General features: G+C 38.7%; 2 protein-coding genes and 1 pseudogene across 2 annotated transcripts; all 3 read left to right on the forward strand.

The window, feature by feature from the left end:
* The first annotated feature begins 305 nt into the window (after positions 1-305).
* LOC132144804 (trichohyalin-like) lies at positions 306-3,570 on the forward strand. The gene is made up of 3 exons (XM_059555400.1): positions 306-411; positions 1,786-3,425; positions 3,538-3,570. Exons 1-3 carry the CDS (start codon positions 306-308, stop codon positions 3,568-3,570), a joined length of 1,779 nt encoding a protein of 592 aa, XP_059411383.1.
* Positions 3,571-3,587: 17 nt separating this feature from the next.
* LOC132144895 (golgin subfamily A member 6-like protein 24) lies at positions 3,588-5,285 on the forward strand. The gene is made up of 3 exons (XM_059555494.1): positions 3,588-3,785; positions 3,846-4,706; positions 5,121-5,285. The coding sequence occupies exons 1-3, from the start codon at positions 3,588-3,590 to the stop codon at positions 5,283-5,285; spliced, it is 1,224 nt and encodes a 407-aa protein (XP_059411477.1).
* A 22-nt stretch (positions 5,286-5,307) lies between these two features.
* The window catches only part of LOC132144962 (interferon-induced very large GTPase 1-like), a 28,235-nt pseudogene continuing 7,036 nt past the window's right edge, over positions 5,308-26,506 (forward strand).

Here is a 26,506-nt window from a genome sequence, read left to right on the forward strand (position 1 = left end):
TTTAAACTCCTGCATTGTGTAGTAACGTACACCAAAAAAAGATAATTCACAATGTCCATATATGTGCATGGAGGTATGGTCCAGGTCTCTGTGCCATTCGGTTGCAGTAAAAGCTCGTATGGGTCTATATTTTGGATGCCTGAGAGCTTCTCCAAATACCGCTGTTTTATTCCTGTAATGTCCCTTTTCTTTCGCCTTATCTTTTTGCATTGCTTTACTTTTTTCCTTTTCTTTCTCATATTTGTAGACCCATCTCTGTCTTGCCGTTACAATAAATAAATGTGCAAAAATTAAAGCACTCTGGAATGTCGTGCCTCCGTGAGGTTCTGAAGGCGTTGCCCCTGGCAACCGATAGCGTCTCCTACCGTCATGGCCGACTGGCTCAGACCCCGCCCAAATCAACCCGAATCGGCACGTGACTCCTCACTGTCAATAGGTTCACTTTTAGTATAAATTCAAGTCCAAACTAAAAGCATAGATGTAAACCAGTTATAAAGTATACTTTTATATACTAGAAAGTGAGTATTGAAAGTGTATTCAAAGTGAGTATTGAAACAGTTACACGTTGTTAAATTGTTAAGTATTAAAATTGTCCCATTCTACATCGCTGCCACCACAAGTTTTCTCAGTCCTCCTAAAGTGTTCACAGCCATGGGAAGAAAAGGCACAACAGACACAAAATCTGAATATACCTTCACTTCAAATCTTTATTGTTTTACACTGAGTATATATAGGATAAAAAAATGGTGGTACCATCTTTTCAACCAATTGGATATAGATTACATACCTGTTGCATATATGCCTGAGGTATGTATATATATTCAGCAAACGCTGGACATATATCGAATAATATTGGCGTGGAACATTTCAACTTTCAGTAAAGGACAAACTAAACCCTGAAACCTGGGCCTAAAAGGGTCCCCCACCTTTCTTCACCGATTCAGCTCTATGTATCATCTGCGCATGCACGTATACATTGAGGTAAAGAGATACAAAACTAGAGAATAGAGAGAGAGAACACAGGTGGGAGGAGGGAGAAAAACAAGGAGAAAGAAAGAGAGGGCAGGAGTAAGAAGACAACAACACTCACATCCAACCTTAAAAGGAAACATCTGTGGGGAGGAGCGAGTAATAAGGGAGGAGGGATTGCAAAGAGGCAAACTCACAATAATATCTGACAGGGATCATGATATAATCTAACACAAGTATACTTAAAAATATACTTGAACTTTACTTAAGTATAATTAATAAATTAAACTTGAAGTATACTACTTCTTGGTAAGGGTATATCTAATGTTACAGACCTGATGTCGATTAGTTGTTAGATGTTCTCCCAGATGAAGCTTTTCAAAATAATTTGCTTTTTCAGCCCTTTGTTGCCCCCATGACAACTTTTTTTTTTAGACCTGTAGCAGGCATCAAATTTAAAATGAGCTCATTTAGTGGATAAAAGTGTACAATTTCTTAGTTTAAGTTGTGAATAAAATATTCTGGTTTTATTAACTGTGTTTCTATTTGGTATCACTCCCCAATTTTTCTATCATTATTTTTTTTTTAATGAGCTCAGGTTGGAATATTTCCCTGTTATGTTTCTTGTGTTGGTGAATAATTTTCTTGACACAAAATATTGCATTTATAGTGTTAATTTAAGATATTGACATAATACTACATACCTATGCAAAAGGAAAGAAACACAACAATTTAAAGTTGGAATTGTATTATACATATATTAACAATTTTCCATGTGTGTGTTTTCTTTTTTTCTTTTTTTTTTTACAATTTTAGTTTCAAAAGAAAACACAGATGATATGAGGATTGTTCTGCTGGGAAAAACTGGAGTTGGGAAAAGTGCAACTGGAAACACAATCTTAGGAAGAAAAGCATTTACAGCACAAACATCTCAAGAACTCAAATCTATTACTAAAGAAAGTCAGAGAGAATCATGTGAAATCAACAGTCGACGTGTCACTGTGATCGACACTTCAGGACTGTTTGATACTGAACTCAGTAATGAGGAGATCCAGAGAGAAATCACTCACTGTGTCTCCATGATCCTGCCTGGACCACATGTGTTTCTCTTACTGGTTCCACTGGGACAATTCACTAAAGAAGAAGAAACATCAGTGAAGATCATCCAAGAGACCTTCGGTGAAAACTCATTAATGTTCACCATGGTGCTCTTCACCCGAGGAGACTCTCTGAAGAAGAAGACCATCGACCAGTGTTTGGGAAAACCTGGATCTCCTCTGATGAAGCTGATCGAAGCGTGTGGAAACAGATATCATGTGTTCAATAATAATCAGCCTGAAGACCGAACACAGGTGACTGATCTACTGCAGAAGATAGACGACATGCTGAAAGAGAACGGAGCGAGTTTCTACTCATGTAAGATGTTCAGAGAGATGGAGAGAGAGAAACAAGAACTACAGATCAAGATCCTGATGGACAGAGTCACAGAAAGAGAGGAGGAGATGGAGAAACTGAACAGAGAAAGAGAGCAAGAGATGGAGAAACTGAATAGAGAAAGAGAGGAAGAGATGAAGCAACTGAACAGAGAAAGAGAGGAAGAGACGGAGAAACTGAAGAGAGAAAGAGAGGAAAAGATGGAGAAACTGAACAGAGAAAGAGAGCAAGAGATGAAGCAACTGAACAGAGAAAGAGAGAAAGAGATGGAGAAACTGAAGAAAGAAAGAGAGCAAGAGATGAATAAACTGAACAGAGAAAGAGAGCAAGAGATGGAGAAACTGAAGAGAGAGAGAGAGGAAGAGATGGAGAAACTGAAGAGAGAGAGAGAGGAAGAGATGGAGAAACTGAACAGAGAAAGAGAGGAAGAGATGGAGAAACTGAAGAGAGAAAGAGAGGAAGAGATGGAGAAACTGAACAGAGAAAGAGAGGAAGAGATGATGAAACATGAAGAAGAGAAAAAGAGAGTGAAGAGAGAAAGAGAGGAAGAGATGAAGAAACTGAACAGGGAAAGAGAGGAAGAGATGGAGAAACTGAACAGAGAAAGAGAGGAAGAGATGGAGAAACTGAACAGAGAAAGAGAGGAAGAGATGATGAAACATGAAGAAGAGAAAAAGAGAGTGAAGAGAGAAAGAGAGGAAGAGATGAAGAAACTGAACAGGGAAAGAGAGGAAGAGATGGAGAAACACGAAGAAGAGAAAGAGAGAATGAACAGAGAAAGAGAGGAAGAGATGAAGAAACATGAAGAGGAGAAAGAGAGAATGAAGAGAGAAAGAGAGGAAGAGAGGAAGAAACACGAAGAAGAGAAAGAGAGAATGAACAGAGAAAGAGAGGAAGAGATGAAGAAACTAGAAGAAGATAAAGAAAGAATGAAGAGAGAAAGAGAGGAAGAGATGGAGAAATTGAACAGAAAAAGAGAGGAAGATATGAAGAAACACAGAATGAAGATGAACATGGACAGAGTCAGAAAAAGAGAGGAAGAGATGAATCTAGAAGAAGAGAAAGAGAGAATGAAGAGAGAAAGAGAGAATGAAGAGATACAGAAACACAGAATGAAGATGATGATGAACAGAGTCAGAAAAAGAGAGAAAGAGACGAAGAAACTAGAAGAAGAGAAAGAGAGAATGAACAGAGAAAGAGAAGAAGAGATTAAGAAACACGAAGAGGAGAAAGAGAGAATGAACAGAGAACGAGAGGAAGAGATGAAGAAACAGGAAGAGGAGAAAGAGAGAGTGAACAAAGAACGAGAGGAAGATATGAAGAAACACGAACAGGAGAAAGATAGAATGAACAGAGAACGAGAGGAAGAGATGAAGAAACACGTAGAGGAGAAAGAGAGAATGAAAAGAGAAAAGGAGGAAGAGATGAAGAAACACGAAGAGGAGAAAGAGAGAATGAACACAGAAAAGGAGGAAAAGATGAAGAAACACCAAATGGAGAAAGAGAGAGTGAACAGAGAAAAGGAGGAAGAGATGAAGAAACACGAAGAGGAGAAAGAGAGAATGAACAGAGAACGAGAGGAAGAGATGAAGAAACACGAAGAGGAGAAAGAGAGAATGATCAGAGAAAGAGAGGAAGAGATGAAGAAACACGAAGAGGAGAAAGAGAGAATGAACAGAGAACGAGAGGAAGAGATGAAGAAACACGAAGAGGAGAAAGAGAGAATGATCAGAGAACGAGGGGAAGAGATGAAGAAACACCAAGAAGAGAAAGAGAGAGTGAACAGAGAAAGAGAGGAAGAGATGAAGAAACACGAAGAGAAGAAAGAGAGAATGATCAGAGAACGAGGGGAAGAGATGAAGAAACACCAAGAAGAGAAAGAGAGAGTGAACAGAGAAAGAGAGGAAGAGATGAAGAAACACGAAGGAGAGAAAGATAGAATGAACAGAGAAAGAGAGGAAGAGATGAAGAAACACGAAGAGGAGAAAGAGAGAATGATCAGAGAAAGAGAGGAAGAGATTAAGAAACACGAAGAGGAGAAAGAGAGAATGAAAAGAGAAAGAGAGGAAGAGATGAAGAAACACGAAGAGGAGAAAGAGAGAATGAAAAGAGAAAGAGAGGAAGAGATGAAGAAACACGAAGAAGAGAAAGAGAGAATGAACAGAGAAAGAGAGGAAGAGTTGGAGGAACTGAACAGAGAAAGAGAAGAAGAGATGAAGAATCTAGAAGATGAGAAAGAGAGAATGAACAGAGAAATAGAGGAAGAGATGAAGAAACACAGAATGAAGATGATGATGAACAGAGTCAGAGAAAGAGAGGAAGAGATGAAGAAACATGAAGAGGAGAAAGAGAGAATGAACAGAGAACGAGAAGAAGAGAAGAAGAAACATGAAGAGAAAGAGAGAATGAACAGAAAAAGAGAAGAAGAGAAGAAGAAATATGAAGAAGAGAAAGAGAGAATGAACAGAAAAAGAGAGGAAGAGATGAAGAAACATGAAGAGAAAGAGAGAATGAACAGAGAACGAGAGGAAGAGATGAAGAAACACGAAGAGGAGAAAGAGAGAATGAACAGACAACGAGAGAAAGAGATGAATAAACATGAAGGAGAGAAAGAGAGAATGAACAGAGAACGAGGGGAAGAGATGAAGAAACATGAAGAGGAGAAAGAGAGAATGAACAGAGAAAGAGAAGAAGAGATGAAGAAACATGAAGAAGAGAAAGAGAGAATGAACAGACAACGAGAGAAAGAGATGAATAAACATGAAGAAGAGAAAGAGAGAATGAACAAAGAAAGAGAGGAAGAGATGAAGAAACATGAAGAAGAGAAAGACGGAATGAAGATGATGATGGACAGAGTCAGACAAACAGAGGAAGAAGCATGAAGAAGAGAAAGAGAGAGTGAAGATGATGCTGAAGGTGAGTCTACAGAGAAACGCGGAGGTCTATTAGGGCCTCTTTTATAAAGTGTGTGTACACACAGATTTGATCTTAGAGTGTGTTATGCTGAAATCCACGCCAGCGCTCATATTTATAGAAACAGTTTTTGACGTGGAAAAGTGCTTAGCTTCGCGTCAGGGTTTGAGCAGATGTACACTCTCTTTCATGTCAGAGTACCGCAGGTGTTTGGAAATATAAGCTGTTCTTGCGGCTCACTGTTCTAAATTAAAGAATTTGGACGATGACTTGTCATCTTTTATATCATAATGCCATTAACTAGGAGTTGTTTACAAGACAGAGAGCTGAAACCATTCAGTTTGTGAAAGTTCAAGATCATTTTAGGCAGCTGCCTATATGAAAATAAAACATCTAACCCTAAAAAAATTCTAACAAAAGGTTCCTCAGCTGTTTTTTGTAGTATTACGTGTCCTTAATAACATAATAAAGGTTTACCAAAGTTTGACCAGTAGAAAGGTATAATTTTCAAGATGGTGCACAAGATGGGCAGGGAGCCCTTAAAATATCCTAACTCCATTATTTGACTTAGTCAAGTAATCTTGGTGTCTAACCCCATGTTTTCTGGGTCTATGAATTCATTTGACTTGTCTAAATTGCACTGACATGATTAAATACTTATGAAATACATGGTTTTGTGTGAATAATGTAAGGTTTTATCATTGTTTGGGGTGAACCAGAGATGTAAACAATTTAGCCTATGTCATGTAACTCCTACTTAGTACCTGTTTTTTTGCTAAAACACAGACTTTACATTCGATGTAAAAGTTATTGCACCCAAAAGTAATTTAAATTGGAGTTGTATAACTTTGATCATAACTTTGATCATAAACAACCCTGTATTAGCCCGAACAGAGGCCTGTGTGTGAAACCTCTAAAATGGTCACTCATTTCGATTTTAATAAAGTAATACATATGTAATGCATCCTCTATAGATGTTTTAAGTATAAAGGTGGCATTATACTAAATGATGTTCTCGTTAACAAGGTTCTGGAGGAGTGCATCAGATACTTAGCCTAATCAACACAGGTGGACCACAATCTAGTAATCAATCCCAGAGTATAAATATCGCTGACTTACCTCTATCCATTGACGGTTAATCAGCATTCGATTCGCTCTGTCTGTCTTCCTATCACAAACCCAATCTTCCAATGAAGAGATCTGTGCCGGGGATTTTTCAGATCTGCTACTTTTTCCGGGCCCACAATCACTCCTACCTCGCCAAACATGGCCGCCGAACACCATTAAGCATTATCGCGACAGCTGCTCTTCTCGCAAAGCCACAGGTTGTGGCCAATAGACCGTGCAAAGCCCCGGACCTGAGCTCACCTCGCTCCTGCTTAAGACCGGGCTCTCCTCGAGCGCTGGATCGCAGCAGCAGCAGGCATTCAACCAGCCTGGGCCGCACCCCAGTTCTCACCGCAGCAAGTCTCTCTCGCTTCCCGTCGCGGCTCAGCCTTTTCACCACGGATTTTCCGGCCTCCTCTAGCGGCGCAGACCGCCTGTCGTAAATCAATACATTCTTCAGGTGAAGACGCTAACGCAGGTTTCGCGGCTAAAGTTGTTAAACGACATCATGACGTAATTCTGTCGGGTGACGATGCCATTTAACCACGAAGTCAAGGCATTTTTTCAAGGCAAGCCATCCACGCCGAAATGTCTGAAGACATTACATTTGCCCTACCTTGCATGTTTAAACCTCACTGAGATGATACAGACATAAGTTACATGCAATTATTCTGGCAGGACCAATTTATTTAGGTAAGGCAAGTTTATTATATAGCACATTTCGTACACAATGGTAATTCAAAGTGCTTTACATAAAACAAAAGTAAAATAATTATGATGGAAAATAATAATATAATAAATAAATAAAACAAGCAATATTTAAACTTTTAAAATGATTTAAAAAAATGTACTTATTTAAAATGAATTAAAAAACTGTTAGAAACAGAAAATGATTTTGCCAAAAAAAAAAAGTGCAATCAATACGCATACCATACCTCAGCTAATGATATATGTAAGAGTGAACTTTTGAAACCCAACAAAACTAATTTCACAACTTTCTACTTAAAAAAAGAAAAGTTCTTTATTTTTTTGTAATTTAATTCAATAAAGTAAACTTTTGTATATTCTAGATTCATTGCACACAAACAGAAATATTTCATGAATTTTTTGTTTTAATTCTGTTTGTTACAAATTACGACTTATTCAGCTTAGGAAAATAATAAAAAAATCAGTATCTCAAAAAATTAGAATATTCCATTTTGAGCTTGATTAGTTTTATTAATTTTGAGTAGAAATAATGGGTACCTCCTGGGCTAGTTGAGAACATGCAACCACAATTATGGGAAAGACTACTGACTTGACAGTTGTCCTGAAGAAAATAATCAACATCCTCCACAAGGAGAGTAAGACACAAAAGGTCATTGCTGAAAGGGCTGCCTGTTCACAGAGTGCTGTATCAAAATATATTTATAGAAAGTTGACTGGAAGGAAAAAGTGTGGTAGGAAAAGGTGCACAAGCAACAGGGATGTCCACAGACTTGAAAAGATTGTCAGGAAAAGCAGATTCAAGAACTTGGGAGAGCTTCACAAGGAGTGGACTGAAGCCGGAGTCAGCGCATCAAGAGTCACCATGCTCAGACATCTTCAAGAAAAGGACTACAGCTGTCACATTCCTAAAACCATGCCACTCCTAAACCAGAAAAAAACCATCAGAAGCATTTCACCTGAGGTAAGGAGGAAAAGTGGTGGTGTTGGCACAGTGGATAAGACACATGCCTTTGGTGTGAGAGACGCGGGTTCGAATCCACTGTGAGACACCAATGTGTCCTTGAGCAAGACACTTAACCCCTAGTTGCTCCAGAGGCGTGCAACCTCTGACATGTATAGCAATTGTAAGTCGCTTTGGATAAAAGCATCAGATAAATAAATGTAAAAGACCTGGACTGTGGCTCACAGCCCTCTTTTCAGATGAAAGTAAATTTAGCATTTAATTTGGAAATCAAGGTCTGGTGTTTGGAGGAAGACTGGAGAGGCACAGAATCCAAAGTCCAGTGTGAAGTTTCTGAAGTCAGAGATGATTTGAGTGCCGTGACGTCTGTTGGTGTTGGTTCATTATGTTTTATCAAGTCCAAAGTCAATGCAGCCATCTACCAGGATATGTAGCACTTTATGCTTCCATCTGCTGACAAGCTTAATGGAGATGCAGATTTAATTTTGCAGCAGGAATTTAGCACCTATGTCAGGGATCTAGGAGGGAGGACCCAATTGCGCTGTAAGGTAATAAGGTTTCATTGACAAAACAGACTGATACAAGAGGGTAGTGAAGTGAACAATAGATACCACAACAGGAAAACAGTAAACATGAACAGCTAGGGGAGGCCACTGGGAAGGCTTCAGGAAACAACTGGCAGAATACTTGGCAACAGAGGGGGCAGCAAAACCAGGCTGATGGAGAAGACCACACAAGGCACCATAGAGTAGAGCTCAGACACTTCTTGACCACTGACTCTGAAACAGACCAAGTCCAAGGTAGGTAGAATCAGGGCAGGACACACAGGGACGAGTCAGGAACTCGAACACAAGACTAGACAGGACAAAGCTCCACAAAAACACAAATTAAACTCAAGACAAGGAAAGATATAAGCCAATAAACTAATAAAAGGTTAAGTAACAAAATAAGATCAATAAAATAAAATAATTCAACCAACTTAGAGAATAATCAAACAAAGCCAAGAATCAAGACTAGAAAAACTAAATAAATATTACAAATAAAAGCCAAAAGCAAGAACAAACAAATTACTAAAATAAGGAGCAAGACAAAAACATAGAACAACAAGGACTAGACAAGGGCACAAGACCAAACAGAAAAGGAGACAAGGGCACAAGACAAACCAGAAAAGGAGACACGGGCACACGACCAACCAGACAAGGAGACATTTTCAGCCACATCCACAGACAGAGACAGAGACAGAGACAGAGGGGCTGAGAATGACCATGAACCAGCAAACAAAAAACGGTTAGGGGCACTATAAATAGGGAGGACAATACATGAGGGATAGGTGAGCACAATAAGACTAACCAGGCTAACAAGAGGGTGTGGTAAAAAACAAGTAGGAGGGCTAAAGGAGTGCAAAACCCTGACAACCTACCCACAGTGCCAAAACCACTTCCAAGTGATTTGCTGACCATGATATTACTTTGCTTGATTGGCTAGCCAACTCGCCTGACCTGAACCTCACAGAGAATCTATGGGGTATTGTGAAGAGGAAGATAAGTAACATCTAAAAAAAAATACAGAGGAGCTGAAGGCCGCTATCAAAGCAACCTGCAGTGGCACAGACAGTAATTGCAAAAGGAGCCCCAACCAAGTATTGAGTGCATAATTAAACCTACTTTGGATATTTTGAACATTTCTGTTTTGTAAAACTTTTTTGATTGATCTTTGAGAAAATATTATAATTTTTTGAGACACTGAAGATGTAAGTCGTAACCATCAGAACTCAAACAAACAAAAAAAAACACTTTAAATATTTCAGTTTGTGTGTAATGAATCTAGAATATAAAAAAGTTAACTTTTTTTATTATAACAACAGCTTCAGAGAGTCTGTAATATGATGATGAACTGAGATAATTGCTGCAATGCAGAGTCATGCAGAAATAGTTGATTAGTAAAACAACAAGTCTTTGATTATTTTGGCGTTTGCGTTTTTCCCATTTTTTATACTCATGACTGAATGGAAGAACAATAAATATTTTAAATGATTTGTTTTAGTTTATTGTATTGTCTTTAAAACAGGGAGAAAACAAGGACATAGTAACTGCAGAAGTGAGAGCTGAAAGAACAGAGCACCTGTTTCACAGACTTCATATAGATCAAAGACTGAGAGCCACAGATGTTCTTCAGATAACTGAGCATTCATTACAGTCTCATTAGTCTTGTGCTGAAGAAGAGCTGATTCAGACTTACATTCAGAAACTACTGATGATGAACTACAGAGCAAGATACATTACAAATAAAGAGATCAGTGAACCACATCACACACAACAAAGAGACAGTGACTCATCTGAAGATGAGAGTGATATTTTTGAAAGCATGTATTTGTCTAATGAAGGAACCAGTCAGTGTGATCTCATTCACCCGATGGATGTCCAGATGGCTGTGTTTCATTGTGCTGATGGTCTCCTGAAGCAGCTGATGGTCACTAAACTGTCTCAGTGTCAGTTCGCTCTTCCTCTGCTTGTTCCTCATCCATTCACACAACAGATTGAGTTTCCTCTCTGGACATTCAGACAAATCAACAAGAGCTGGTACATGAAAAACACCAACAATGAACACAAGCTCCAATGGTGTTCTTCTTCAGGTTTGGCTCTGTGTCTTCATCCAAGTCTCAGCTTATGAACCGTCAGAGTCCTGATGGATGGAGTGGTGGAGATCTCCTGGTTCTGTCCTTCTGGATCAGATGATGATAACTTCACTGAGTGTGTAGCGTTCTGTAATCTACACGGTGATGCAGAAGAACATGAGAAACAGCTGCAGATCCTCACGGACAAGAGCTCAGTCAATGTTGTTCTTCTGCCATGACTTCACAGGAATGGTAGACACGCTGAAAAGATACAAAACCTGTACAGAGACAGAAAGCCACTCATTTGTCTCTTTACTGAGGATGAGTCAACCATCATTGAGACACGGAAAGGAAAATACAAGATTGGACTGAAAAACAGAAATCAGCCAGAAGTATCTGAAGAACTCAGAAGAGCTATAAATGATTGTCTATCAGAATCATCTTCCACTTTCAGACTTGAAGATGTGTCCAAACACTCAGATGTCAGAGTAGATGAGGAAGATGATGATGACTGCAGGAGAGGAAGAGTAGCAGCACAGCAGATGATGAGTTTACTGGAGAAGAAAGATCTGACGAAAGTCAAAGAATTATTTCTGCCTCATCAGGGGAAACTGTGGCATCAGTGGAATCAGAAGAACAGAGAACTACATCAACCTCGAGGAGATGAGATAGAAACTGACATCAGTAGAAAACAAACAGAAATGAAGAAACTCCGTCAACAGCAGCATGAATCAGACATCAGTGAGTTTATGAAGATCTTTTTAAAAGAAATTAACTCACATTATAATCATGAGAATATTTTTTTCCTGGATGAATGTACATCAGGTGATCTTTTTGCTACATCAAAAGTATAATGAGAAGTGGTCACGAGTAAGAAATCTGGAGGAGAATCATGATAAATCTGAACAACTCAAAGCTGCACAAGCAGAACTTGAGAGAATTTCTGAGGATCTCCAAGTTGCAGACTTTGGTTTGGAGCACATCATGAGGGAGATCGGTCAGATCTATGAATCATGTGAATCTGTGAAGAAGAACAAGAAAGACCTGCAGGTTCACTTCTCTTCTCTCGCAGCAGAGATGATGATCTCTGGATCTCCACTGGAGCTGATGGATGGAGATGCTGCTCATGTTCCTGTGATCTGGATCTCTGCTGTTCTAGATCAACTCGTCCAGAAACTGGGAGACCAGAGATTCTTTGTACTGTCAGTTTTAGGGCTTCGAGGCTCTGGGAAATCCACCATGATGAACACCATGTTTGGAGTCCAGTCTGCTGTCAGTGCTGGCAGATGCACCAGAGGAGCTTTCATGCATCTGATCGGAGTCTCAGATGAGATGAAAACACAGATGAGGTTTGATTATATTCTGGTTGTTGATACTGTGGGTCTTCATGCTCCAGAACTGTCTGGAAGATCATCATGACAATGAACTGGCCACATTTGTTGTTGGTCTTGGAAATTTGACATTGATCAATATCTTTGGAGAAAACCCATCGGAGATGCAGGACGTTCTTCAGATTGTTGTTCAGGCCTTCATGAGGATGAAGAAGGTCAGATTGAATCCCAGCTGTGTGTTTGTGCATCAGAACGTGTCAGACGTCACAGCTGTTGAGAGAAACATGGAGAGAAGGAGACGACTGCAGGAGACACTGGATGAGATGACAAGACTCGCTGCTGAAGAGGAAGACATTGATGCTGACTGTTTCAGTGGCGTCATTAGATTTGATGTTCAGGAGGTTGTGATATATTCCTCATCTCTGGGAGGGAAACCCACCGATGGCTCCAACAAACCCAAAATACTGTAAGAACATTCAAGAACTGAAGAAGACTATTATGTCTCATGTCTCAAAATCACATTCAATAAGACTGAAAGACTTAAACTATCGTATTAAAGGTCTCTGGGAGACTTCACTGAATGAACAATTCATCTTCAGCTTCAGAAATACCCTGGAGACTTCATCTTACAGGAAACTGGAGACAGAATACATGAAGTGGTCCTGGAGTCTTCACAGAGACATGATGGAATCTGAGAACAAACTACACAACAAAATAGAAAATGAAGTGATTAATGAGATTGAAGAAACTGATCTTGACATAGAACTGAAGAAGATGAGTGAAGAAGTGGAGAAATCATTGTCTGAATTCTTTGAGAAAGACAGAGATAAATATATACTGATTCAGTGGAAAACATCATTTGAAATCAAAATCAGAGATCTTCATGAAAATATTGTGAGCGAAACACAGAAGAAATTAAATGAGATTCTTCAGCAGCGAGACCTGAAGAAAAAGATTGATGCTCGGAGAATACATCACGAAAACACTCTCTATGAAAAGAGCAAAGAACTCGCCTTAAAACTCAGAGACAGAACAAATGATGAAGAAACACTGAAGAAAGAGATGTGTTCTGGGAATAGTGTGTGAAGAAGATCATCAGAGACACTCCTCTTATCAGAGACATTTATATGATGAGAGACGTGAGAGAAATACTCAGAGACATCTATGAAAGTGTTCCTGAAGATCACTGGACAGAGAGCAGGGATATACATTCAACAAATCACAGATTACATCAGAGCAAGAGTAATCGAACATGAGGAAGAACAAGTGAAATATGTGTTCAAGAATGACTTCTTCATGGATTTGGTTCTGTCCATCTTTGAGAGAGCAAAGATCACTGACCAACACACACTGTTCAGAGAATTCAATGATCCTGTTCTCTATTTGAAGAAGAAGAGAGAAGGGTACTATAGTATTTTCCAGAAATACTGTCATGGAGCCGCATCAGCTGCTAAGCTTGGAGAGATCATCTGTCAGAAACTGAAAGAGCCGATTGAACAGAGCATCTATAAGAAGACTGTCAGAGATCTGACGGATGAAATGAGATCAAACTGTGAATCACTGAATGGAAACAGATCACATCTGGAGAAGCACATCCTGAAGAGACTGGCAGAAGAGGAGGATTTCAACAAATACATGAACTACATTCATAAACCCAGAGATCACTTCAAGAGTTTCATCAGAGGTGAAGTCAGACAGTACATCACTGATAAGTTCAGTGTCAGTGTTTTACCCAAGAGGAAGGAGAACATTGAACTCCTGCAGCAGAAGATCATGAGAGCAGCTCATCAATCTACTGAACGTGTTCAAGAGAACAGAGGAGATGAACCTACTGAACATGTTCAAGAGAACAGAGGAGATGAATCTACTGAACATGTGCAAGAGAACAGAGATGAATCTACTGAACATGTGCAAGAGAACAGAGGAGATGAACCTACTGAACGTGTTCAAGAGAACAGAGATGAATCTACTGAACGTGTTCAAGAGAACAGAGATTAATCTACTGAACGTGTTCAAGAGAACAGAGGAGATGAATCTACCGAACGTGTTCAAGAGAGTAGAGACGAATCTACTGAACGTGTTCAAGAGAACAGAGATGAATCTACTGAAGATATTCAAGAGAACAGAGATGAATCTACTGAACATGTGCAAGAGAAAAGAGGAGATGAACCTACTGAACGTGTTCAAGAGAACAGAGATGAATCTACTGAACGTGTTCAAGAGAACAGAGATGAATCTACTGAACGTGTTCAAGAGAACAGAGATGAATCTACTGAATGTGTTCAAGAGAATAGAGATGAATCTACTGAACGTGTTCAAGAGAACAGAGGAGATGAATCTACTGAACATGTTCAAGAGAAAAGAGATGAATCTACTGAATGTGTTCAAGAGAACAGAGATGAATCTACTGAACGTGTTAAAGAGAACAGAGATGAATCTACTGAATGTGTTCAAGAGAACAGAGGAGATGAATCTACTGAACGTGTTCAAGAGAACAGAGGAGATTAATTCTCCTGAACGTGTTCAAGAGAACAGAGGAGATGAATCTACTGAACGTGTTCAAGAGAACAGAGGAGATGAATCTACTGAACGTGTTCAAGAGAACAGAGATGAATCTACTGAACATGTTCAAGAGAAGAGAGGAGATGAATCTACTGAACGTGTTCAAGAGAACAGAGGAGATGAATCTACTGAACGTGTTCAAGAGAACAGAGGAGATGAATCTACTGAACGTGTTCAAGAGAACAGAGGAGATGAATCTACTGAATGTGTTCAAGAGAACAGAGATGAATCTACTGAATGTGTTCAAGAGAACAGAGATGAATCTACTGAAAATGTTCAAGAGAACAGAGATAAATCTACTGAACGTGTTCAAGAGAACAGAGAAGATGAATCTACTGAACGTGTTCAAGAGAACAGAAATGAATCTACTGAACGTGTTCAAGAGAACAGAGATGAATCTACTGAACGTGTTCAAGAGAACAGAGATGAATCTACTGAACGTGTTCAAGAGAACAGAGATGAATCTACTGAATGTGTTCAAGAGAATAGAGATGAATCTACTGAACGTGTTCAAGAGAACAGAGGAGATGAATCTACTGAACATGTTCAAGAGAAAAGAGATGAATCTACTGAATGTGTTCAAGAGAACAGAGATGAATCTACTGAACGTGTTAAAGAGAACAGAGATGAATCTACTGAATGTGTTCAAGAGAACAGAGGAGATTAATTCTCCTGAACGTGTTCAAGAGAACAGGGGAGATGAATCTACTGAACGTGTTCAAGAGAACAGAGGAGATGAATCTACTGAACGTGTTCAAGAGAACAGAGATGAATCTACTGAACATGTTCAAGAGAAGAGAGGAGATGAATCTACTGAACGTGTTCAAGAGAAAAGAGGAGATGAATCTACTGAACGTGTTCAAGAGAACAGAGGAGATAAATCTACTGAATGTGTTCAAGAGAACAGAGATGAATCTACTGAATGTGTTCAAGAGAACAGAGATGAATCTACTGAAAATGTTCAAGAGAACAGAGATAAATCTACTGAACGTGTTCAAGAGAACAGAGAAGATGAATCTACTGAACGTGTTCAAGAGAACAGAAATGAATCTACTGAACGTGTTCAAGAGAACAGAGATGAATCTACTGAACGTGTTCAAGAGAACAGAGATGAATCTACTGAAGATGTTCAAGAGAACAGACATGAATCTACTGAACGTGTTCAAGAGAACAGAGGAGATGAATCTACTGAACGTGTTCAAGAGAACAGAGATGAATCTAATGAACGTGTTCAAGAGAACAGAGCAGATGAATCTACTGAACGTGTTCAAGAGAACAAAGGAGATGAATCTACTGAACGTGTTCAAGAGAACAGAGATGAATCTACTGAACATATTCAAGAGATTAGAGATCAATCTACTGAACATGTTCAAGAGAACAGAGGAGATGAACCTACTGAATATGTTCAAGAGAACAGAGATGAATCTACTGAACGTGTTCAAGAGAACAGAGATGAATCTACTGACATGTTCAAGAGAACAAAGATTAATCTACTGAACGTGTTCAAGAGAACAGAGGAGATAAATCTACTGAATGTGTTCAAGAAAACAGAGGAGATAAATCTACTGAATGTGTTCAAGAGAACAGAGATGAATCTACTGAACGTGTTCAAGAGAACAGAGATGAATCTACTGAATGTGTTCAAGAGAACAGAGATGAATCTGCTGAACGTGTTCAAGAGAACAGAGGATATGAATCTATTGAACGTGTTCAAGAGAACAGAGATGAATCTACTGAACATGTTCAAGAGAAGAGAGGAGATGAATCTACTGAACGTGTTCAAGAGAAAAGAGGAGATGAATCTACTGAACGTGTTCAAGAGAACAGAGGAGATAAATCTACTGAATGTGTTCAAGAGAACAGAGATGAATCTACTGAATGTGTTCAAGAGAACAGAGATGAATCTACTGAAAATGTTCAAGAGAACAGAGATAAATCTACTGAACGTGTTCAAGAGAACAGAGAAGATGAATCTACTGAACGTGTTCAAGAGAACAGAAATGAATCTACTGAACGTGTTCAAGAGAACAGAGATGAATCTACTGAACGTGTTCAAGAGAACAGAGATGAATCTACTGAAGATGTTCAAGAGAACAGACATGAATCTACTGAACGTGTTCAAGAGAACAGAGGAGATGAATCTACTGAACGTGTTCAAGAGAACAGAGATGAATCTAATGAACGTGTTCAAGAGAACAGAGCAGATGAATCTACTGAACGTGTTCAAGAGAACAAAGGAGATGAATCTACTGAACGTGTTCAAGAGAACAGAGATGAATCTACTGAACATATTCAAGAGATTAGAGATCAATCTACTGAACATGTTCAAGAGAACAGAGGAGATGAACCTACTGAATATGTTCAAGAGAACAGAGATGAATCTACTGAACGTGTTCAAGAGAACAGAGATGAATCTACTGACATGTTCAAGAGAACAAAGATTAATCTACTGAACGTGTTCAAGAGAACAGAGGAGATAAATATACTGAATGTGTTCAAGAAAACAGAGGAGATAAATCTACTGAATGTGTTCAAGAGAACAGAGATGAATCTACTGAACGTGTTCAAGAGAACAGAGATGAATCTACTGAATGTGTTCAAGAGAACAGAGATGAATCTGCTGAACGTGTTCAAGAGAACAGAGGATATGAATCTATTGAACGTGTTCAAGAGAACAGAGATGAATCTACTGAACGTGTTCAAGAGAACAGAGTAGATGAATCTACTGAACGTGTTCAAGAGAACAGAGATGAATCTACTGAACGTGTTCAAGAGAAGAGAGGAGATTAATTCTCCTGAACGTGTTCAAGAGAACAGAGGAGATGAATCTACTGAACGTGTTCAAGAGAACAGAGGAGATGAATCTATTGAACGTGTTCAAGAGAACAGAGATGAATCTACTGAACATGTTTAAGAGAACAGAGATGAATCTACTGAAGATGTTCAAGAGAACAGAGATAAATCTACTGAACGTGTTCAAGAGAACAGAGAAGATGAATCTACTGAACGTGTTCAGGAGAACAGAGGAGATGAACCTACTGAATGTGTTCAAGAGAACAGAGATGAATCTACTGAACGTGTTCAAGAGAACAGAGATGAATCTACTGACATGTTCAAGAGAACAGAGATTAATCTACTGAACGTGTTCAAGAGAACAGAGGAGATAAATCTACTGAATGTGTTCAAGAGAACAGAGATGAATCTACTGAATGTGTTCAAGAGATTAGAGATGAATCTACTGAACGTGTTCAAGAGAACAGAGGAGATGAACCTACTGAATGTGTTCAAGAGAACAGAGATGAATCTACTGAACGTGTTCAAGAGAACAGAGATGAATCTACTGACATGTTCAAGAGAACAGAGATTAATCTACTGAACGTGTTCAAGAGAACAGAGGAGATAAATCTACTGAATGTGTTCAAGAGAACAGAGGAGATAAATCTACTGAATGTGTTCAAGAGAACAGAGATGAATCTACTGAACGTGTTCAAGAGAACAGAGATGAATCTGCTGAACGTGTTCAAGAGAACAGAGGATATGAATCTATTGAACGTGTTCAAGAGAACAGAGATGAATCTACTGAACGTGTTCAAGAGAACAGAGTAGATGAATCTACTGAACGTGTTCAAGAGAACAGAGTAGATGAATCTACTGAACGTGTTCAAGAGAACAGAGGAGATAAATCTACTGAATGTGTTCAAGAGAACAGAGATGAATCTACTGAATGTGTTCAAGAGATTAGAGATGAATCTACTGAACATGTTCAAGAGAACAGAGGAGATGAATCTACTGAACGTGTTCAAGAGAACATATATGAATCTACTAAACATGTTCAAGAGAACAGAGATGAATCTAATGAACGTGTTCAAGAGAACAGAGATGAATCTACTGAACGTGTTCAAGAGAACAGAGGAGATGAATCTACTGAACGTGTTCAAGAGAACAGAGATGAATCTACTGAACGTGTTCACGAGAACAGAGATGAATCTACTGAACGTGTTCAAGAGAACAGAGATGAATCTACTAAACGTGTTCAAGAGAACAGAGGAGATGAATCTACTGAACGTGTTCAAGAGAACAGATATGAATCTACTGAACGTGTTCAAGAGAACAGAGATGAATCTACTGAACGTGTTCAAGAGAACAGAGATGAATCTGCTGAATGTGTTCAAGAGAACAGAGGAGATGAATCTACTGAACGTGTTCAAGAGAACAGAGGAGATGAATCTACTGAACGTGTCCAAGAGAACAGAGGAGATGAATCTACTGAACGTGTTCAAGAGAACAGAGATGAATCTACTGAACGTGTTCAAGAGAACAGAGAGGAATCTACTTAACGTGTTCAAGAGAACAGAGAAGATGAATCTACTGAACGTGTTCAAGAGAACAGAGGAGATGAATCTACTGAACGTGTTCAAGAGAACAGAGATGAATCTACTGAACGTGTTCAAGAGAACAGAGATGAATCTACTGAACGTGTTCAAGAGAACAGAGATGAATCTACTGAACGTGTTCAAGAGAACAGAGGAGATGAATCTACTGAACGTGTTCAAGAGAACAGAGGAGATGTATCTACTGAACATGTTCAAGAGAACAGAGATGAATCTACTGAACATGTTCAAGAGAACAGAGATGAATCTACTGAAGATGTTCAAGAGAACAGAGATAAATCTACTGAACGTGTTCAAGAGAACAGAGAAGATGAATCTACTGAACGTGTTCAAGAGAACAGAGGAGATGAACCTACTGAATGTGTTCAAGAGAACAGAGATGAATCTACTGAACGTGTTCAAGAGAACAGAGATGAATCTACTGACATGTTCAAGAGAACAGAGATAAATCTACTGAACGTGTTCAAGAGAACAGAGAAGATGAATCTACTGAACGTGTTCAATAGAACAGAGGAGATAAATCTACTGAATGTGTTCAAGAGAACAGAGATGAATCTACTGAACGTGTTCAAGAGAACAGAGATGAATCTACTGAATGTGTTCAAGAGATTAGAGATGAATCTACTGAACATGTTCAAGAGAACAGAGGAGATGAACCTACTGAATGTGTTCAAGAGAACAGAGATGAATCTACTGAACGTGTTCAAGAGAACAGAGATGAATCTACTGACATGTTCAAGAGAACAGAGATTAATCTACTGAACGTGTTCAAGAGAACAGAGGAGATAAATCTACTGAATGTGTTCAAGAGAACAGAGATGAATCTACTGAACGTGTTCAAGAGAACAGAGATGAATCTACTGAATGTGTTCAAGAGAACAGAGATGAATCTGCTGAACCTGTTCAAGAGAACAGAGGATATGAATCTATTGAACGTGTTCAAGAGAACAGAGATGAATCTACTGAACGTGTTCAAGAGAACAGAGTAGATGAATCTACTGAACGTGTTCAAGAGAACAGAGATGAATCTACTGAACGTGTTCAAGAGAAGAGAGGAGATGAATCTACTGAACGTGTTCAAGAGAACAGAGGAGATGAATCTACTGAACGTGTTCAAGAGAACAGAAATGAATCTACTGAACATGTTCAAGAGAACAGAGATGAATCTACTGAACGTCTTCAAGAGAACAGAGGAGATGAATCTACTGAACGTGTTCAAGAAAACAGAGGAGATGAATCTACTGAACGTGTTCAAGAGAACAGAGATGTATCTACTGAATGTGTTCAAGAGAACAAAGGAGATGAATTTAGTGAATGTGTTCAAGAGAACAGAGATGAATCTACTGAAGATGTTCAAGAGAACAGAGATGAATCTACTGAACGTGTTCAAGAGAACCGAGATGAATCTACTGAACGTGTTCAAGAGAACAGAGGAGATGAATCTACTGAACATGTTCAAGAGAACAGAGGAGATGAATCTACTGAACCTGTTCAAGAGAACAGAGATGAATCTACTGAACGTGTTCAAGAGAATAGAGATGAATCTACTGAACGTTTTCAAGAGAACAGAGTAGATGAATCTACTGAACGTGTTCAAGAGAACAGAGATGAATCTACTGAACGTGTTCAAGAGAACAGATATGAATCTACTGAACATGTTCAAGAGAACAGAGATGAATCTACTGAACGTGTTCAAGAGAACAGAGATGAATCTACTTAACGTGTTCAAGAGAACAGAGATGAATCTACTGAACGTGTTCAAGAGAACAGAGGAGATGAATCTACTGAACGTGTTCAAGAGAACAGAGGAGATGAATCTACTGAACGTGTTCAAGAGAACAGAGATGAATCTACTGAACGTGTTCAAGAGAACAGAGATGAATCTACTGAACGTGTTCAAGAGAACAGAGGAGATGAATCTACTGAACGTGTTCAAGAGAACAGAGGAGATGTATCTACTGAACATGTTCAAGAGAACAGAGATGAATCTACTGAAAGTGTTCAAGAGAACAGAGATGAATCTACTGAACGTGTTCAAGAGAACAGAGGAGATGAATCTACTGAACGTGTTCAAGAGAACAGAGGAGATGAATCTACTGAACGTGTTCAAGAGAACAGAGATGAATCTACTGAACGTGTTCAAGAGAACAGAGATGAATCTACTGAACGTGTTGAAGAGAACAGAGATGAATCTACTGAACGTGTTCAAGAGAACAGAGGAGATGAATCTACTGAACGTGTTCAAGAGAACAGAGATGAATCTACTGAACGTGTTCAAGAGAACAGAGATGAATCTACTGAAGATGTTCAAGAGAACAAAGATGAATCTACTGAACATGTTCAAGAGAACAGAGATTAATCGACTGAAGATGTTCAAGAGAACAGAGATGAATCTACTGAACATGTTCAAGAGAACAGAGATTAATCGACTGAAGATGTTCAAGAGAACAGAGATTAATCGACTGAAGATGTTCAAGAGAACAGAGATGAATCTACTGAACGTGTTCAAGACTGAAGGTGTTCAAGAGAACAGAGATGAATCTACTGAACGTGTTCAAGAGAACAGAGATGAATCTACTGAAGGTGTTCAAGAGAACAGAGATGAATCTACTGAAGATGTTCAAGAGAACAGAGATGAATCTACTGAAGATGTTCAAGAGAAGAGAGATGAATCTACTGAACGTGTTCAAGAGAACAGAGATGAATCTACTGAACGTGTTCAAGAGAACAGAGATGAATCTACTGAACGTGTTCAAGAGAACAGAGATGAATCTTCTGAAGATGTTCAAGAGAACAGAGATGAATCTACTGAACATGTTCAAGAGAACAGAGATGAATCTACTGAACGTGTTCAAGAGAACAGACATGAATCTACTGAACATGTTCAAGAGAACAGAGATGAATCTACTGAACGTGTTCAAGAGAACAGAGGAGATGAATCTACTGAACGTGTTCAAGAGAACAGAGGAGATGTATCTACTGAACGTGTTCAAGAGAACAGAGATGAATCTACTGAACGTGTTCAAGAGAACAGAGATGGATCTACTGAACGTGTTGAAGAGAACAGAGATGAATCTACTGAACGTGTTCAAGAGAACAGAGGAGATGAATCTACTGAACGTGTTCAAGAGAACAGAGATGAATCTACTGAACGTGTTCAAGAGAACAGAGATGAATCTACTGAAGATGTTCAAGAGAACAAAGATGAATCTACTGAACATGTTCAAGAGAACAGAGATTAATCGACTGAAGATGTTCAAGAGAACAGAGATGAATCTACTGAACATGTTCAAGAGAACAGAGATTAATCGACTGAAGATGTTCAAGAGAACAGAGATTAATCGACTGAAGATGTTCAAGAGAACAGAGATTAATCGACTGAAGATGTTCAAGAGAACAGAGATGAATCTACTGAACGTGTTCAAGACTGAACGTGTTCAAGAGAACAGAGATGAATCTACTGAACGTGTTCAAGAGAACAGAGATGAATCTACTGAAGGTGTTCAAGAGAACAGAGATGAATCTACTGAAGATGTTCAAGAGAACAGAGATGAATCTACTGAAGATGTTCAAGAGAAGAGAGATGAATCTACTGAACGTGTTCAAGAGAACAGAGATGAATCTACTGAACGTGTTCAAGAGAACAGAGATGAATCTACTGAACGTGTTCAAGAGAACAGAGATGAATCTTCTGAAGATGTTCAAGAGAACAGAGATGAATCTACTGAACATGTTCAAGAGAACAGAGATGAATCTACTGAACGTGTTCAAGAGAACAGACATGAATCTACTGAACATGTTCAAGAGAACAGAGATGAATCTACTGAACGTGTCCAAGAGAACAGAGATGAATCTACTGAAGATGTTCAAGAGAACAGAGATGAATCTACTGAAGATGTTCAAGAGAACAGAGATAAATCTACTGAAGATGTTCAAGAGAACAGAGATGAATCTACTGAAGATGTTCAAGAGAACAGAGATGAATCTACTGAACGTGTTCAAAAGAAAACAGAGATGAATCTACTGAAGATGTTCAAGAGAACAGAGATGAATCTACTGAACGTGTTCAAGAGAACAGAGATGAATCTACTGAACGTGTTCAAGAGAACAGAGATGAATCTACTGAAGATGCTCAAGAGAACAGAGATGAATCTACTGAACGTGTTCAAGAGAACAGAGATGAATCTACTGAAGATGGTGAAGAGAACAGAGATGAATCTACTGAACATGTTCAAGAGAACAGAGATTAATCGACTGAAGATGTTCAAGAGAACAGAGATGAATCTACTGAACGTGTTCAAGAGAACAGAGATGAATCTACTGAACATGTTCAAGAGAACAGAGATTAATCGACTGAAGATGTTCAAGAGAACAGAGATGAATCTACTGAACGTTTTCAAGAGAACAGAGATGAATCTACTGAACGTGTTCAAGAGAACAGAGATGAATCTACTGAACGTGTTCAAGAGAACAGAGATGAATCTACTGAACGTGTTCAAGAGAACAGAGATAAATCTACTGAAGATGTTCAAGAGAACAGAGATGAATCTACTGAACATGTTCAAGAGAACAGAGATGAATCTACTGAACATGTTCAAGAGAACAGAGATGAATCTACTGAACGTGTTCAAGAGAACAGAGATGAATCTACTGAAGATGTTCAAGAGAACAGAGATCAATCTACTGAAGATGTTCAAGAGAACAGAGATAAATCTACTGAAGATGTTCAAGAGAACAGAGATGAATCTACTGAAGATGTTCAAGAGAACAGAGATGAATCTACTGAACGTGTCCAAGAGAACAGAGATGAATCTACTGAACGTGTTCAAGAGAACAGAGATGAATCTACTGAAGATGTTCAAGAGAACAGAGATGAATCTACTGAACGTGTTCAAGAGAACAGAGATGAATCTACTGAACGTGTTCAAGAGAACAGAGATGAATCTACTGAACATATTCAAGAGAACAGAGATTAATCGACTGAAGATGTTCAAGAGAACAGAGATGAATCTACTGAACATGTTCAAGAGAACAGAGATTAATCGACTGAACGTGTTCAAGACTGAACGTGTTCAAGAGAACAGAGATGAATCTACTGAAGATGTTCAAGAGAACAGAGATGAATCTACTGAACGTGTTCAAGAGAACAGAGATGAATCTACTGAAGATGTTCAAGAGAACAGAGATGAATCTACTGAACGTGTTCAAGAGAACAGAGATGAATCTACTGAACGTGTTCAAGAGAACAGAGATGAATCTACTGAACGTGTTCAAGAGAACAGAGATAAATCTACTGAAGATGTTCAAGAGAACAGAGATGAATCTACTGAAGGTGTTCAAGAGAACAGAGATGAATCTACTGAAGATGTTCAAGAGAACAGAGATGAATCTACTGAAGATGTTCAAGAGAACAGAGATGAATCTACTGAACGTGTTCAAGAGAACAGAGATGAATCTACTGAACGTGTTCAAGAGAACAGAGATGAATCTACTGAACGTGTTCAAGAGAACAGAGATAAATCTACTGAACATGTTCAAGAGAACAGAGATTAATCGACTGAAGATGTTCAAGAGAACAGAGATGAATCTACTGAACGTGTTCAAGAGAACAGAGATAAATCTACTGAAGATGTTCAAGAGAACAGAGATGAATCTACTGAACATGTTCAAGAGAACATAGATTAATCGACTGAAGATGTTCAAGACAACAGAGATGAATCTACTGAACATGTTCAAGAGAACAGAGATTAATCGACTGACATGTTCAAGAGAACAGAGATGAATCTACTGAACGTGTTCAAGAGAACAGAGATGAATCTACTGAAGGTGTTCAAGAGAACAGAGATGAATCTACTGAAGATGTTCAAGAGAACAGAGATGAATCTACTGAACGTGTTCAAGAGAACAGAGATGAATCTACTGAACGTGTTCAAGAGAACAGAGATGAATCTACTGAACGTGTTCAAGAGAACAGAGATGAATCTACTGAAGATGTTCAAGAGAACAGAGATGAATCTACTGAACATGTTCAAGAGAACAGAGATGAATCTACTGAACGTGTTCAAGAGAACAGAGATGAATCTACTGAACATGTTCAAGAGAACAGAGATGAATCTACTGAAGATGTTCAAGAGAACAGAGATAAATCTACTGAAGATGTTCAAGAGAACAGAGATGAATCTACTGAAGATGTTCAAGAGAACATAGATGAATCTACTGAACGTGTTCAAGAGAACAGAGATGAATCTACTGAAGATGTTCAAGAGAACAGAGATGAATCTACTGAAGATGTTCAAGAGAACAGAGATGAATCTACTGAACGTGTTCAAGAGAACAGAGATGAATCTACTGAACGTGTTCAAGAGAACAGAGATGAATCTACTGAACGTGTTCAAGAGAACAGAGATGAATCTACTGAAGATGTTCAAGAGAACAGAGATGAATCTACTGAACATGTTCAAGAGAACAGAGATGAATCTACTGAACGTGTTCAAGAGAACAGAGATGAATCTACTGAACATGTTCAAGAGAACAGAGATGAATCTACTGAAGATGTTCAAGAGAACAGAGATAAATCTGCTGAAGATGTTCAAGAGAACAGAGATGAATTTACTGAAGATGTTCAAGAGAACATAGATGAATCTACTGAACGTGTTCAAGAGAACAGAGATGAATCTACTGAAGATGTTCAAGAGAACAGAGATGAATCTACTGAAGATGTTCAAGAGAACACAGATGAATCTACTGAACGTGTTCAAGAGAACAGAGATGAATCTACTGAACGTGTTCAAGAGAACAGAGATGAATCTACTGAACGTGTTCAAGAGAACAGAGATGAATCTACTGAAGATGTTCAAGAGAACAGAGATGAATCTACTGAAGATGTTCAAGAGAACAGAGATGAATCTACTGAACATGTTCAAGAGAACAGAGATTAATCGACTGAAGATGTTCAAGAGAACAGAGATTAATCGACTGAAGATGTTCAAGAGAACAGAGATGAATCTACTGAACGTGTTCAAGACTGAAGGTGTTCAAGAGAACAGAGATGAATCTACTGAACGTGTTCAAGAGAACAGAGATGAATCTACTGAAGGTGTTCAAGAGAACAGAGATGAATCTACTGAAGATGTTCAAGAGAACAGAGATGAATCTACTGAAGATGTTCAAGAGAAGAGAGATGAATCTACTGAACGTGTTCAAGAGAACAGAGATGAATCTACTGAACGTGTTCAAGAGAACAGAGATGAATCTACTGAACGTGTTCAAGAGAACAGAGATGAATCTTCTGAAGATGTTCAAGAGAACAGAGATGAATCTACTGAACATGTTCAAGAGAACAGAGATGAATCTACTGAACGTGTTCAAGAGAACAGACATGAATCTACTGAACATGTTCAAGAGAACAGAGATGAATCTACTGAACGTGTTCAAGAGAACAGAGGAGATGAATCTACTGAACGTGTTCAAGAGAACAGAGGAGATGTATCTACTGAACGTGTTCAAGAGAACAGAG

The sequence above is a fragment of the Carassius carassius genome, chromosome 1 (assembly GCF_963082965.1).
Source record: "Carassius carassius chromosome 1, fCarCar2.1, whole genome shotgun sequence".
In the NCBI taxonomy this organism is placed as follows: domain Eukaryota; kingdom Metazoa; phylum Chordata; class Actinopteri; order Cypriniformes; family Cyprinidae; genus Carassius; species Carassius carassius.

Coding starts and splice junctions, on each gene's coding strand:
- LOC132144804 (XM_059555400.1), top strand. CDS start 306: ATGTCGTGCCTCCGTGAGGTTCTGAAGGCGTTGCCCCTGGCAACCGAT. Junction 412..1,785: donor GCCCAAATCAACCCGAATCG/GCACGTGACTCC, acceptor TTACAATTTTAG/TTTCAAAAGAAAACACAGAT. Junction 3,426..3,537: donor TGAAGATGAACATGGACAGA/GTCAGAAAAAGA, acceptor TGATGAACAGAG/TCAGAAAAAGAGAGAAAGAG.
- LOC132144895 (XM_059555494.1), top strand. CDS start 3,588: ATGAACAGAGAAAGAGAAGAAGAGATTAAGAAACACGAAGAGGAGAAA. Junction 3,786..3,845: donor AGGAAGAGATGAAGAAACAC/GTAGAGGAGAAA, acceptor AAACACGAAGAG/GAGAAAGAGAGAATGAACAC. Junction 4,707..5,120: donor TGAAGATGATGATGAACAGA/GTCAGAGAAAGA, acceptor CATGAAGAAGAG/AAAGAGAGAATGAACAGACA.